The sequence below is a fragment of the Panthera uncia genome, assembly GCF_023721935.1.
Source record: "Panthera uncia isolate 11264 chromosome C1 unlocalized genomic scaffold, Puncia_PCG_1.0 HiC_scaffold_4, whole genome shotgun sequence".
Lineage (NCBI taxonomy): Eukaryota > Metazoa > Chordata > Mammalia > Carnivora > Felidae > Panthera > Panthera uncia.
Window position 1 is genome coordinate 10,542,184 of NW_026057585.1, and position 16,021 is coordinate 10,558,204.

The 16,021-nt window shown below is 43.5% G+C and overlaps 1 protein-coding gene across 2 annotated transcripts in view; it reads left to right on the forward strand.

Moving 5' to 3' along the window:
• Positions 1–16,021, forward strand: part of ST7L (suppression of tumorigenicity 7 like) — a 137,541-nt gene that overhangs the window by 91,623 nt on the left and 29,897 nt on the right. Inside the window, exon 15 of one of the 2 annotated variants that reach the window (XR_007454643.1) lies at positions 11,585–11,758. Coding sequence is in view for 1 of the 2 variants with exons in the window: in XM_049616543.1 (XP_049472500.1) it covers positions 11,585–11,614 (30 nt within the window). In the remaining variant the exon portion in view is untranslated. Of the gene's footprint in view, positions 1–11,584; positions 11,825–16,021 lie in introns of those variants that run through there. The other variant, XM_049616543.1, reaches the window with a different exon arrangement.

Consider the following 16,021-nt stretch of genomic DNA (forward strand, 5'->3'; position numbering starts at 1 on the left):
GTAAGAGCAGTGGGAAGGACAGAGTTGTAACTAGGATGATGAAGGTAGGCTCACTAAGGCAACATTCAAGCAAAGACTTGAGGAGGCCAGGGAACAAGCCGGGCAGATTTTTGGTGGAGAGCATTCGCAGCAGAGGGTACAGCCAACACAGAGACACTATGGTGGGTATGTGCTGGTGTGCAAAGGGTGGCATGGGGGCAGCAAGGAGCTGGGGGAAGGAGAGGAGTTCAGCTAGGTAGCCAGGGTGGCCCAAGTCCTGTGGGGTGGGGCATAGGGGTTGAAATTGGGGGCTGGACTGGAGTTGCATAGGAGTGGGAGAGGGTTGACTGCAGAGACCAAGCAGGGCCAGCATGTAGCCACATCCCTCCCTACCAACCAGCTGACCCTTCCCTCCCCTTCTCTCCTTTCCCTGAGTCTGAAAGTATCCAGCAGCCCTTGTGTTTCATCAAAAAGACTCTCAAAAAGCAGACTCTCTGCCGAGCTTCCCTAAGAGGGACAGGTGAGAAAGGAGTGGGCCCAGGCTCCTTCCTGGCCGGGCCCCTCTCCTTGGACCACTCTTTCACCTCCTCCCAGCCCAGCCCCACCCTGGTGCTGGGCAGCAGTCTATAAGGTCTGCAAGCTGGGACAGCCTCTCCCAGACTCCCCTGTGTGCTTAGGCCTGGGTGTGACTCTGGCCCTGTGTTTGTTTCTACATATGGGCCCGAGGTTGTGGGGTGGGCTGGAGATGATCACATCAGCCCTAACCGTGCGGACTCACCCACTTGGGCCCCAGACTCACTTCTGAGGCCCCTTCTTTGGCTTCAGCTGTCTTCACAGTCAAGTGGGACCGTGTCTTGGCACAACATAGATGCTCAACTATTAAAGCATGTTGCTGAGCTAAGGAGGCCCCCAGAAACATCAGCAGCTCGAAGAGGGAGGGCAGTGGATGAGGGGACAAGACTTCTCCCCAGTGCTTACAGGCTACCTTTGCTGTAGAGTGGACAACCCAAGATGAGGCTCTGCTCCTTCCTCTTCTTCCTCCCCTCCCCTCCGAGCCCCCTGGCTCCCCAGGAGGAACCCCAGGCTGCAGGAGCCAGCTGCCTGCAAGAGCTGCACTCAACCACTTAACTAGAGAACAAATATGGAGCCAGAGAAGAGGTTTTCTGGGATCTGCCACTTTGGACTTCATATCTCAAAATAAACTTTCAGTCTCAAGGTCCTAGACGCTACTGGAGAGCTCAGCTCCTCACGCGAGGGCCTGTTGTGGGGCTTCCAGGCCGAGGGTCAAGGCCAGAGGCTCAGGCTAGTGCCTGACCTGCTCCTCCCTCCCACCCCTACCCTCACTCCACCCTAATGGGAGGCAGGGGAGGAGTCACTAATTTGGGAGTCAAGTTCTCCTCTGGAGGGCACTGCATAGAGTCAGGTTGGCACTTATTGAACACCTGCTGTATGCCCAGCACTGGCCAGAGCATCCTAAATGACACAGAAGGAGACAAAGGGTCTTACTCCAAGGTGTTTTCTTGCAAATACAATAAAGCCACCCGAGGAGTGGTTCACTAGGCTTTGCTGTTCGAGGCTGCATACCGCAGATTTAGTGGGCAGTGACAACAGAGGCCTTGGGGAAGAATCCCGGCTCCCCGAGAATCCTGGATTCCCTGGGGCAACCAGCAGAGCCAGTGCCCCTTCTTCCTCAAGGTGGCACCGTAGCCCCCTGCCTTCTCAAAAGTGGCTGCCCAAAGGAGAAGGGTCTCCCCCCTCACCCTTGATATCTAACCTCACGCTCTGCTCCCCCATGGGGACTTCCTTCACTCTCTTCTCAGCTGCGTGAGGCTGAATGATTTTGAGTTTTTACTGGCCCTTGGATGAGAGTGGAGATGAGCTAAGGGGAGTTCGGGTGGTGTGGGTAAACAGCTCTTACTCTACCCTGGTTGACCCCCGAGGAGGAGGCTCCCCCTTCCCTGGACCCCTTTGGTGATGACCTTCTCTCTTTCCTGGTGGGTGGGAGGTGGTGTGGATGGTAATGAGCAGAGAGAAAGGCCGAGAAGGGGCTGGGGGGAGGTTTGGATGGGAGTCAAGGAATTCCTGAGCCTGCTGCTTGCACAAGGAGCCCTGAGACGCTTTTCCTGAGCTTTCTTTGCAGACCGAGGCAAGTCTTATTTGAAATGGGGCCAGGTTCACACAGGCCTCCGTGCCCCCACCTCGTCTCTCCCTCCCCAGCCACCCCATGCAGGTGTCTAGGGAAGAGGAGGGAGCTTGGGAAGAACACAGGGGGTTTTAAAGGGGGTGGAGTGGGGGAATCTACACTTTGCACACCGCCTGACTGGCCTCTCCTTGGTATTTATGAGCTCCCAGGCGAGTCATGGAACGTGTCTCAAAGAGGCCAGGCCAAGAGGGCTTTGGAGGGAAGGAGCATCCAGCCCAAACCAGTGAAGGGGGCTTGGTGGGGCAGGCCAGAGACAGGGACCCTCTTCCTCCCAGCCAGTGGCCAAACAGGAGAGTAGATTCCTCCCCCAAGGGGCCTGGGAGAAACAGGGAGCTAGGGGAGAAGGGGAAGGAAGGGCAGAGGCTTGGGGAGGCGGGACCACGGGGGCGGGGCAAGGGGGTCTGGAGCCTTTTAGTGTTTTGGCTGTAATCAGACTGGAGCCAGGCGGTAGGCGGGCTCACAGCCATCCTGGGCGGGTGGCCCAGGTTCTGTGTGAGGCCAGTGGGTGTGCTGCTGGGATTCTGGGTGGTCACTGACCAGCCTAACCCCAAGGGAGAGTGGTTCCCACTTTGCCCCCAGCCACCCTCTCCCAATCTGCCTGTATCAAATAACACTGAGCTCTCTTTCTCTCCCCACCACCTGTTCTGGGTCCTAGAATGATCTGGAAGCGAGGTTTGCTTCCAGCGGACCCAAATCTGCGGAACCCACTATCTTCCTCCCTCCCACTCTGCCTTCCTCACTTTGCTCTGCTTCTTGCTCTCCCCATGTCCTCTCTGTGTTTCTCTAGGTCTGTCTCCGTCTGGCTTCTATTTCTATCATGCTGTGTCCATTCCTGTCTTTCTATGTTTGTCTCTCTGTCTGTCTTCGTTTGTCTTCTCTGTGTGTCTGTGTCTGCTGGCCTTTTGCCCGCTGTCTGAACTTCTCTCCATCTTTCTCTTTATGAATCTCTCTTTCTCTTTATGTCTCTCTCTTTGTCTTTCACTCTCCATGTCTTTTCTGACTCCCTCTGTGTGTCTATGTTCCCCTCTGTATTTTTCTGTGTGTATCTTTGTTTCTCTTTGTCTCTGTTCTTCTCTTTCTCACACCTTCCTCCATAGGCCCTGCAACACGGTGCAAAGCACACTGGACTGAAAGAAATCAGAAAAACTGTTTTCCCTCAACCCAGCCATGCATGATTCCGAGCCTGCTGCGTGCACAAGGAGCCCTGAGACGCTTTTCCTGAGCTTTCTTGATTTCCATGATTCCGAAGGTCACTTTTGCACTCCTGGCCTCAGTTTCCTCACTGGCAAGACAAGTGGGGTGGACATCTAGTTCCCTCTGTGGGGGCCAATTTCTGTCTCTCTCTTTCTCTCTTGTTTCTTGTAGGACAGCCCACCCTGTTCTCCAAGGCCTCTGCTTCTTTGCTCCCTAGATTTGACCCTGAAGTTAGGACTCCAGCATCCTTTGGACCCCCAGTGGGAAGGAGTCTTTGATACTGTCAGCCAGCAGGCCCCAAAAGGAGGAGGACTCCTCACTCCTTCACCCCCTCAAACATCAGGGTAGACAAGGGCCCTTTCTGGGGCCATGTCTGGCACACAAACCAGATTAGCTCATCTCTCTAATCCTCTTTGTGCTGGGGCCCCTGCCAGACAGGGACACCCACAGTGCAGAGCAAGGGTGTGTGTGTGTGTGTGTGTGTGTGTGTGTGTGTGTGTGTGAGAGTGTGTGCAGATTCTTGGAGAAAGCAAGACTAAGGTTCTTCTCCCTCTGGGTACCCCCTCCTGCCTGAAAAGCTCAAAATCAGCAGCCCTCACTCTATAAGAAACCTCATCAGGCTTGAGCCAAATCAGGGTTCTCATAATCCCAGTCTGCCCCACCCACCCAATCCTTTTTACAGCGTCCCTAGGGCTGGAAGCCACCCCTTCCTTCTCCATACGTAACCCCTGGCATATGTGCGAATGTTATATTTTAGTCTAGGAAAAGTCTGCTTCTTCCATTCCTTCTTGAAAAGCCTGGAAAGCCTGGAGTGTAAGGCAGGGCACAGGGGACATAGGGGCAAGGGCGGGTTGGGGGTGGGGAGTAGACGGTCCCTGGGTTTCACACTCCAAGTTGGAGGCCTCCAGTCCCTCTGAAGTTTCATTTGGAGAGGTCTTTCTTGGCTGATAAGATCAAAGCATTCCCTCTGCCAAATCATTACCTTATTTTCGAGGCAATTACAGAACTTATTGTATCAATTAGCCGGGTCTCCAGCTGCAGCCGGTTATCTCTGTCTGCCTGGCGCTCGCTGAAGAAAGGGTCGGCCGGGCCCAGCCAGCCGGGCCCCAGAGGAAAGGGCAGAAGCGGGGCCGCGGCCCGGGAGCTGTCCGGCTGCTTTCAGCAGGGACCGGCAGGTGGAGGGCACTGGGGAGCCCTTGCGAGGACGAGGAACCCGGCGGCTTCTCCTCACGCGCCCCGCCACTGCCGCAGGAGCGCTCTTGTCCGCGGCAGTCACACCTGCACGCCTTAGGTGGCCCGGGAGCGCAAACCGGCTGAGCCTGGAGGGGAGTGAGACCGATGGGCCGGCCGGGCCAGGGCCCCGGCTCCGCGGAGGAAAGCGCTGAGTCTTCCAACATGCCTGTCCCTTCCTGACTTGCTGGTGCGTGACTCACTGTGGGCCGCGCGCCCCGCAGTGGCCTTTTCTAGAAAGGCACGGCAGGATGAGCTTCGTCAGAGTGGGCGCTCGTGCGTTTGCAGACTGGGAGAAAAACTTTGGACGGAGTGCGTGGCACGGGGAAGTCGATGTCCCCGTGGGTGCGCGAGTGTGGCCTCTGCTCCTACCCTTCCTGCAGAGCCACGCCCACACGTGGTGTTGAGGTCAAGTGGAGGGTCCCTTAGAGCTCCAGTTCTCAAACTTTGTTCTCAGATCCCTTTTACGTTCAAAAATTATTAAGGACCCCACAGACCTTTTATTTATGGTGGTTATAGCCATCCGTGTGAAAAATGACAAGGAACACAGGAGCCAGCAGAGAGTGCTCCCAGTGGCCAAAGCTGGACAATTGGAGCAACAAAATCGTTTTGGATTATAACCTAAAGTATAAATAAACATGCACGGATCCCTACTGATATAAATAAATGAATAAATAAATACAAGGGGAGGAGAGACAAATACCGCATGCAGAAGAATTCCAAATAATCTATGTAGCTACTCCTCCAGTGTGGCCTCCAGGTTGTGACCTCCCTCCAAGAGTACAGAACAGAAAAGGGCAGGAGTGGTGGGGAGTAACTTCACAGGGCAGAAAGCTGACAAACCTCAGTTGGGTGATCACAGTCAACATCAACAGCGAAAAGTCCTGTTGATAATATGTACCCTGGATATGATGTGATGAGAATGACACTACTCCTCTGTGATTTCCCTCCCCTTAATGCCAGTGTAATCATGAGATTACACTGATTCACAGCTGTTGAACCATTCTTGCCACGAAGGGATACATCCCACTTGACCATGAGATATGATCCTTTAATTGTGCTGTTGAATGCAGATTGCTGAGATTTTGTTGACGATTTTTGCATTTATATTCATCAGGAATATTGGCCTGTAATTTCCATGCAGTGTCCTTGTCTGGCTTTAGTATCAGGGTAATCATAACCTTGTAAAATGAATTTGGAAGTGTTTCTTCCTCATCAGTTTTTTGGAAGAGTTGAGAAGGCCTTAGTTCTTTAAATGTTTCGTTCAATTCACCAGTAAAGCCATCTGGTCCTGGACTTTTCTTTGTTGGGAGATTTTTGATTCCTGATTTCACTTCCTTATTAGTTATAGATCTATTCATATTTTCTGTTTCTTCATGATTCAGTCTTGGTAGATTGTATGTTTCTAAGCATTTATCCATTATTTATAGGTTATCCAATTTCTTGGTATATAATTGTTCACAGTTGTCCCTTCTGATCCTTTGTGTTTCTATGGTATCCCCTGTAATGTCTCCTCTTTTGTTTCTAGTTTTATTTATTTGAATCTTTTCTCCTTTTTCCATTAGTCTAGCTAAAGATTTGTCAACTTTGTTTATCTTAAATAAAAACTTTTAGTTTTGCTGACCTTTTCTGTTGTGTTTGTAATCTCTATTTCATTTATTTCTGCTAACCTGGGGCTTAGTTCTTTTCCTCTTCTTCTTCTCCTCCTCCCCTCCCTCCCCCTCCTCCTCGTCCTCATCCTCCTTCTTCTCCGTCTTCTTCCTCTGGTTTCTTAAGGTGTCAAGTCAGGTTGTTTATTTCAGGTCTTTCTTTTTTTCTTAATGTAGGCATTTATTGTGACAAACTTTCCTCTCAGAACTGCTTTTGCTGCATCCCATATTGGTATATTGTGTTTCAATGTTCTTTTGTCTTTTAATATTTTTTGATTTCCCTGTTGATTTCTTCTTTGATCCATTGACTGATCAGGAGCATGTTATTTAATTTCGACATATCTGTGACTTTTTCAGTTTTCTTCTTGTGCTATACCACTGTGATCAAAGTTCCTTGTTAAGATTTCAACTTTAAGTTTGTTAAGACTTTTTTTGTGACCTGACACATGATTTATCTTGGAGAATGTTCTATGTGCACTTGAGAGGAATGAGCATTCTGCTGCTGTTGGATGGAATGTTATATATATATGTCTGTTAGATCCATTTGGTCTAAACCGTACTTCAAGTCTTATATTTCCTTATCAATTTTTTGTCTGGATGATATATCCACTAACATAAGTGGAGCATTGAAGTCACCTTCCATTCTTGCATTGCTGTCTATTTCTGCTTTCAGATCTGTTGATATTTGTTTAATATATTTATGCACTTTGATGTTGGGTGCATATATATTTATAGTTGTTATAGCCTCTTGATGAGTCGATCCCTTTATCATTATATAATGACCTTCTTTGTGCCTTGTTAGTTTTTTACTTAATGTCTATCTTGTCTGATAAAAGTATAACCACCTTTACTCTCTCTTGGTTTCCAATTGCAAAAATATCTTATTCTATCCCTTTACTTGCTGCCAATATAAAGATTTAAAGCTGAAATCTTTTGAAGGCAGCATATAGTTGGGTCTTTTTTGTTTTTTAAAAATCCATTCAGCCACTCTGTCTTTTGATTTGAGTATTTGTCCATTTACATTTAAAGTAATTTTTAAAAAATTTTTTAATGTATATTTATTTTTGAGAGAGACAGACAGACAGACACAGAGTGAGCAGGGGAGGGGCAGAGAGAGAGGGAGACAGAATCTGAAGCAGGCTCCAGGCTCTGAGCTGCCAGCACAGAGCCTGATGTGGGGCTCGAACTCATAGACTATGAGATCATGACCTGAGCCGAAGTCAGATGCTTAACCAACTGAGCCACCCAGGCGCCCCTACACTTGAAGTAATTATTGATAGGTAAGGGCTTATTATTGACTTCTTGTTCATTGTTTTCTGGCTATTTATCATTCCTTTATTTTATCCTCTCTTGATGTCTTCCTCTGTGATTTTATAGTTATACTGGTATGCTTTGTTTTCTGTATCTTGATCTTCTATGTATCTGCTGTAGGTTTTGCTTCATTATTACTAGGATTACATGAAACACCTTATAGTTGTAACAGTCTATTTTAAACTAATAACTTTGATCACAGAGAAAAATTCTACCCTTTCATAGCCCCCTTATTTTATGCTTTTTTCTTTTAATATTTATTTATTTTTGAGACACAGAGAGAGAGAGAGACAGAGGGAGATAGAGAATGCGAGTGGGGGAGGGGCATAAGAGAGGGAGACAAAGAATCTGAAGCAGGCTCCAGGCTCTGAGCTGTCAGCACAGACATGGGGCTCAAACTCATGAACTAAGACATCATGACCTGAGCCAAAGTCAGACGCCCAACTGACTGAGCCACCCAGGTGCCCCTCATTTTATGTTTTTGATGTCACAATTTACATGTATCCATTAAAAAATTATTTTAGCTACAGTTATTAATAATATACCTTTTAACCTTTATACTAGAGTTAATTGCTTTACATACCACCATTGCAATAGACAATAGAGTATTGTGAACTTGACTCTATACTTACTTTTACCAGTGAGGTTTTTTTAATGTTTATTTATTTATTTTGAGAGAGAGAGAGAGAGAGAGAGCGAGAGCAAGAGCACATGCACATATGTGGGGTAGGGGCAGAGATAGAGGGAGACAGAGAATCTTAAGCAGGCTCTGTGTTCAAAGCAGGGCTCAAACTCATGAACCCATGAGATCATGATGTGAGCGCAAATCAAGAGTCAGACACTTAACTGACTGAGCCACCCAGGTGCCCCTGCCAGTGAGTTTTACACTTCGATGTTTTTCATGTTAATAATTAGCATTCTTTCATTTCAACTTAAAAGCTTCTATTATCATTTCTTATAAGGCAAGTCTAGAGGTGATAAATTCCCCCGGATTTTGTTTGTCTAGGAAAGTCTTATCTCCTTCATTTCTGAAGGACAGCTTTGCTGGGTAGAGCACTCTTGGTTGGCAGTTTTTTTTTTCTTTTAGTACTTTGAACATATCATCCCACTCTTTTTTAGTCTGCAAGATTTCTGTTGAGAAATCCACTGATAGCCTTATTGGGGTACACTTGTATGAGTCAAGTTGTTTTTTTTCTTGCTTCTGTTAAAAGTTTTTCATTGTCTTTGGTTTTTGACCATTTTATGATAATATGTCTTGGTGAAGTCTTCATTTTCTGAAAGTATTGTTTATCATGAATGGGTATTAGATTTTGACAACTGTTTTTTCTGCATCTATCAATATGATCATGTGATCGTTCTTCTTTAGCTTGTTGATGTGATATATTATACTCATTGATTTATCAATGTTAAACCAACCTTACATACTTGGGATAAATCCCACTTGGTCATGGTGTGTAATTCTTTTTCTACATTGTTGATTTGATAAAGTTTCATTATGGTTTTTTGCATCCATGTTTGTGATAGATAATGGTCTGTAGTTTTCTTGTACTGTCTTTCTCTGGTTTTGGTATTAGGGTAATACTGGCCTCATAGAATGATTTAGGAAGTATTCCCTCTGTTTCTTTCTTCTGGAAGAGATTATAGAGAGCTGATATAATTTTGTCCTGAAGTGTTTGGTATAATTCACCAGTGAACCCATCAAAGCCTGGTATTTACTATGTTGGATGGTTATTAATCATTGACTAAATTTCTTTAATAGATATAGGCTATTCAGAACATCTATTTTTTGAATGTAAATTTGGCAGATTGTATCTTTTAAGGAGTTGGTCCATTTCATCCAGGCTATTGGATTTGTGGGCATAGGGTTGTGCTTTTTCTATTGTTTGTTTTTGTTTTTGTTTTGCATCTACACTTAGGTTTATTTTTAAATTTTTTTTTCAAGTTTTTATTTAAATTCCAGTCTGTTAATATACAGTATAATATTAGTTTCAGGTGTAGCGCTTAGTGATTCATCACTTATATACAACACCCAGTGCTCATCACTAGTGCCCTCCTTAATATCCATCATCTATTTAACGCATTCTCCCCCCCCCACCTCCCCACCAGTAACCATAGTTTGTTCTGTATAGTTAAGAGTCTGTTTCTTGGTTTGCCTCTTTTTTCTTTCTTTCTTTCTTTCTTTCTTTCTTTCTTTCTTTCTTTCTTTCTTTGTAACCCTATGTTAATTTGTTTTGTTTCCTAAATTCTACATATGATTGAAATCATATGGTATTTGTCTTTCTCTGACTGACAGATTTGGCTAGCCTTATACTCTCTAGTTCTTTCCACATCATTGCAAATGGCAAGATTTCATTCCTTTTTATGGCTGAATAATATTCCATTGTATATATACCACATCTTCTTTATCCATTCACCAATCACTGGACACTTGGGCTGCTTCCGTATCTTGGCCATTGTAAATAAAATTGCTTATAAACATAGGGGTGCAGGTATCTCTTTGAATTAGTGTTTTTGTATTCTTTGGGTAAATACCCTGTAGTGTGATTGCTGGGTCATAGAGTAGTCCTATTTTTAACTTTTTGAGGAACCGCCACTGTTTTCTACAGTGGTTGCACCTGTTTGCATTCCCACCAACAGTGCACGAGGGTTCCTATTTCTCCGAGTCCTTGCCAACACTTGCTATCTCTTGTCTTTTTGATAAGAGCCATTCTAACAGGTGTGAGATGATATTTTGGCTTCAACTTACATTTCCCTGATGAACATCTTTTTATATGTCTATTGGCCATCTGGATGTCTTATTTGGAGAAATGTCTATTTATATCTTCTGTCCATTTTTAATTGGATCATTCATTTTTTAGGAACTGAGTTTTATAAGTTCTTTGTGTATTTTCGATACTAACCCTTTATTGGATATATCATTTGCAAATATCTTCTCCCATTAAGTAGGTTGCCTTTTAGTTTTGTTGATTGTTTCCTTTACTATGCAGCTTTTTATTTTGATGTAGTCCAAATAGTTTATTTTTGATTTTGTTTCCCTTGCCTCAGGAGACATATCTAGAAAAAAAAACTGCTTTGGGCATGATTTATATTTAAAAAATTTATTTTGGGCACCTGGGTGGCTCAGTTGGTTAAGTGTCCGACCTAGCTCATGTCACAATCTTGTAGTCATGAGTTCAGGCCCCGTGTTGGGCTCTGTGCTGACAGTGCAGAGCCTGGAGCCTGCTTCAGATTCTGTGTCTCACTCTCTGCCCCTTCCTTGCCCACGCTCTCTCTCTCTCTCTCTCAAAAATAAATAAATTTTTTTAAAGTTTATTTATTTATTTTGAGAGAAAGAGAGGGATTGGTGAGGGGCAGAGAGAGAGAGGAGAGAGAGAATCCCAAGCAGGCTCTGCACTGTCAGTGTAGAGCCCATGTGCAGTTCGATTTCACGAACCGTAAGATCATGACCTGAGCCAAGATCAAGAGTTGGATTCTTAACCGACTGAGCCACCCAGGTGCCCCTAAAAATTTTTTTTGATGTGTGTTTTATGGCCCAAGAATGTAGTCTGTCTTGGTGAATGTTCCATGTGAACTTGAGAAGAATGTATATTCTGCTGTTGTTGGATGAAGTGGTCAATAGATGTCAATTATAACCAATTGATTGATATTGCTGTTGAATTAAACTATGTCCATACTGATTTTCTGCTTGCTGTATCAGTCTATTTCTGATAGCCTGGTGTTGAAATGTCCAACTGTGATTTGAGATCTATTTCTCTTTGCAGTTCTATCAATTTTTTCTGATGTAGTTTGATGCCGTGTTGTTAGGCACACACATATTAAGGATTTCTAAGTCTTCTTGGAAAGTTGGCTCCTTTATTATTATGTAATACCTCTCTTTATCCCTGGTAATTTTTCTTACTTTGATGTCTGCTCTGTTTGAAATCAATGTAGCAACTTCTGCTTTTTAAAATTAGTGTCAGCATGATATAGCTTTCTTTATCCATTTACTTTTTTTTTTTTAATGTTTATTTGTTTTTAGGATAGAGAGAGACAGAGCACGAGCAGGTGAAGGGCAGAGAGAGAGAGACACACACAGAATCCGAAGCAGGCTCCAGACACCAAGCTGTCAGCACATAGCCTGATGCGGGAACCCATGAACCGTGAGATCATGACCTGGGCCAAGGGCGGATGCTTAACCGACTGAGCCACCCAGGTACACCCTTTATCCATTTACTTTTCATCTATGTCTTTATAATTAAAATGGATTTCATGTAGACAACATACAGATGGTCTTCTTTTTTTATCCACTCTGGCAATCTTTGTCTTTTAATTGGTATATTTAGACCACTGACATTTAAAGTGACTATTGATATAATTGGATATTTGCTTCTGTATTCTATTTGTTGCCTTGTTCTTTGTTCTTATTTTTGTCTTCTGCTCTTTTTATGCCTTTTGTGGTTTTATTTTTATTTATTTATTTAAAAATATTTTTTTAAGTTTATTTATTTTGAGATACGGAGAGAGCGGAGGAGGGGCAGAGAGAGAGGGAGAGAGAGAATCCCAGAGAGGCTCGTGCTGTCAGTGTGGAGCCCGATGTGGGGCTCAAACTCACGAACCATGAGATCACGACCTGAGCCGAAATCAAGAGTCGGACACTCAACCAACTGAGCCACCCAGGCACCCCTTGCCTTTTGTGGTTTTAATTGAACATTTTATATGATTCCATTCTCTGTCCTTTCTTAGCATATCAATTATACTTTTTTTATGGTTGCCCTAGAGTTTGCAGTATACACTTACAACTAATCCAGGCCCACTTGCAAATAACATAATTTGGCTGCACAGGTAATATGAGTATCTTTTAATAACACAATCATCCTCATTCTTCCCTCCTGTCCTTTGCATCATTGTGTCATTCATTTCACTTATATTTAAGCGTACATAAGCATATGTATGTACTTAAGCAGACATACTCAAATACATTAATGCTATTATTTTGAACAAACTTTTGTTAGAACAATTAAGTATAAGAAAAATAAAAATTTTTGACTTTCACCTATTTCTTTTCTGATACTCTTCTTTATGTAGATCTGAGTTTCTGACTCATATCATTTCCCTTTTCTGAAGAATTTCTTTTAGAAGAACTTCTTTTATTTATTTTTAAAATTTTTAAAGTTTATTTTATTTTATATATATATATAGAGAGAGAGCAGGGAGGGCCAGAAAGAGGGGTGGACAGAGGATCTGAAGTGGGCTATGAGCTGTCAGCACAGAGCCCGACGTGGGGCTTGAATCCACGAATCATGAGATCATGACCTGAGCCAAAGTTGGACGCTTAACCAACTGAGCCACCCAGGTGGCTTAAGAAGAACTTCTTGGGGCGCCTGGGTGGCGCAGTCGGTTAAGCGTCCGACTTCAGCCAGGTCACGATCTCGCGGTCCGTGAGTTCGAGCCCCGCGTCAGGCTCTGGGCTGATGGCTCGGAGCCTGGAGCCTGTTTCCGATTCTGTGTCTCCCTCTCTCTCTGCCCCTCCCCCGTTCATGCTCTGTCTCTCTCTGTCCCAAAAATAAATTAAAAAAAAAAAAAACGTTTAAAAAATAAAAATAAAAATAAAAATAAAAAAAACAAAGTGATTACTTTCTCATTCTCCCTGCTGGAAACTGGAGGAGATCTTTCTCTAATATTCACTCTGAGAATCAGGTCAAGCTCCTGAAGGTAAAATTCACAAAAGTGTGGGGGGTGGGTGGGGGAGGGTTCCCCTATCACTGGATTCTCCTGGAGTTTTTAAGTCTCAGACTTGTCATACTGACAACCTCTAGCAATTTGTCAATTATAGTCTAAGCTTACCTATTTAGGTTTCCCTGGCACTGTTTCCTGTGGAGGTCTGATTATCTGTATTATCTGTATTATCTGATTATCTGTATTCACCTGCCTCTCCAATTTCATGGGCACTGGTCTGCCCTGTGACCTCACTTTTCTGATGGATTTAAGATTTGTGGATTTTTCCATGTGTTCAACTTTTTACTTGTTAGGACCAAGCGACAGCTTCCAAGCTTCTTACATGCCAGACCAGAAACCAGAAGTCTTGAGTTCCTTTTCATATTGATTTATAAAAGTTTCTTTACATGTTATGGAATACAAATCTTTGTCATATATGTTGCAAATTTCTCCCCTACTCTTTTCTTTTTCTCTCAATTTTGCTCATGGTGACTTGTCATAAAACTATGTTGTGACTTCAAGGTTACTATCTTACACAGGAAGGTATTGTCTACTCCTATAATTATGAAACTAATCTCCTAATTTTTTTCCCAATACTCTTATGTTCTTTCACTTAAATCTCTAATAATATGGAATTTATTTTTGGTATGCTATGTGAGTTAGGAGTCTAACTTAAATATCTTCCTATATCTTCCTAACTCTTCACCCTTGCTTACACTTTTCCCTTAGCCTGGAATACTCTTCCTGTGTTTACCTAGTTAGCAGAATCTTATTCATCTTTCAAGGCCTTGCTCCATGTAGCATTTCCTTTATTTTTTTTTGAAGGTTTTTTTAAATGGTTATTTGTTTTTGAGAGAGACAGAGAGAGAGAGACAGAGAGAGAGAGAGAGAGAGAGCACAAGCAGGGGAGGGTCAGAGAGAGGGAGGCACAGAATCTGAAGCAGCCTCCAGGCTCTGAGCTGTCAGCACAGAGCCTGACACGGGGCTCAAACTCACAAACCGTGAGACCATGACCTGAGCCGAAGTCGGACACCCAACCGACTGAGCCACCCAGGTGCCCCTCCATGTAGCCTTTCTTGATCTGCTCAAAATGTTTTGGCCTCTTCTGAAATTCTGTCACATTGGTTATTTGGCTCATTGATTTATCACTTATATAATTTGCTGTCTGACATTTTTAACTACTATTTACACTTACTCTACAGACAGTTTTTGAATACCCTTTGTGTGTAAGGCAGTTTACCCGCCAGATAATACTGGTCTTAAGGATCCTTCAGTCTACTGGGAGGAAGAAAAACAAATGCAACTTAACATGTGTGCTATGGATATTCAGCATATGGAAGAGTGATTTCTAGATTTATTTAGGGGAGGGGTATTAGAGATCAGAAGGTCTTTCTGAAAGAGGTAGATTTTGACCTTGGCCTTAAGAAATGGGTAGGATTGAATATACAAAAATGGGGAAATGAACATATCAGGACTGGAGAATGTCAATATTGTCTTTTCACTAGAATATAAATTCTTTGAGAACAAAGGAATTTATTATTCTCTTATTTCTCTCTTGAACCCCCCTTCCTCACTCACACTTGGCAGAACACCTTTGCTACAGGTACCTTGAGAACAGAATCCCTTAGAAAGCCTTCTTTCCAGCATCTCTCTCAGAATAAGCTGGTGATCCCAAGGCTGATTTTCTCTACTTGCATTCTAGATTCCCTTCTCTCCCAACCCCCCTGGGACCTTCCTCCAACAGTTACTCCCAGCTCCAGAGCCTCTTATTGTCTCTTGGGCCTCAGATGCACAGAGTTGGGTTGATACTACCCCTCAGTTCTTAATACATCATAATACCATCATCAAACTGTGTAAAGGTTCTTTTTTGTTTGTTTATCCCATTCCCCACTCCTGTTCCCTTCCCCTGTTTTATAGGCATCCACTCTAGTGTGATTGGAATATGCCCTTGCACATATGAGTATCCTTATGTGTTGTTTGTGTATGTGTTCCTTGTTTTTAATTTTTGTAGATTGTAACACAATAAAGACCTTGTATTAGTCAGTTAGGAGACGTAACAAACAATCTTAAAAATCTCAGTGGCTTATGACAACATTTATTTCTTGCTCACATTACATGTTAGTAATTGTAGGTTGGAGATTGAAGTTCTCCACCTCCATATTCTCACTCTAGGATTGGGCTGAAAGAACGAACCCTTTTGATGGACATGCTATTCTCTTGCAAAAGAAAAAGGCAAAAGAATTGGAAGAAATTGTGATGCTTCTTAAAACTTCAGCTTGGACTTGGCATCTGTCAAGTCATAGCCAATCCTAACAATGAGATGAAGAAGTATTCCTGTTGGGAACATCAGCACTGCAAGTTTCATCCAATAAGTGGGATGTATAATCCTGTTACTGTGAAGCAAGTGAATTACTGAGAACAGCTAATCTTAGACCTCTTTGGTTTTTATTTATTTCTATCCTATTATGTTAAAAAAAATCATTCATGTTGCTGTATAGACATATGTAGTTCATTGCTTTTAAGCATTGCATTATATTCCATAATGAATAGTCATCATATTTTACTTAGCCATTCTCCCAGTGATGAACATCTAAGTACCTTGAGCCCATGCTATCACAATGACGGCCTTCTAAAACATCTTCATACATGACTTTTAAGTGTGCAGATTTAGGGGATCCTGGGTGGCTCAGTCGGGTAAGCATCCGATTCTTGGTTTTGGCTCAGGTCATGATCTCATGGTTTTGTGAGTTTGAGCCCCGCA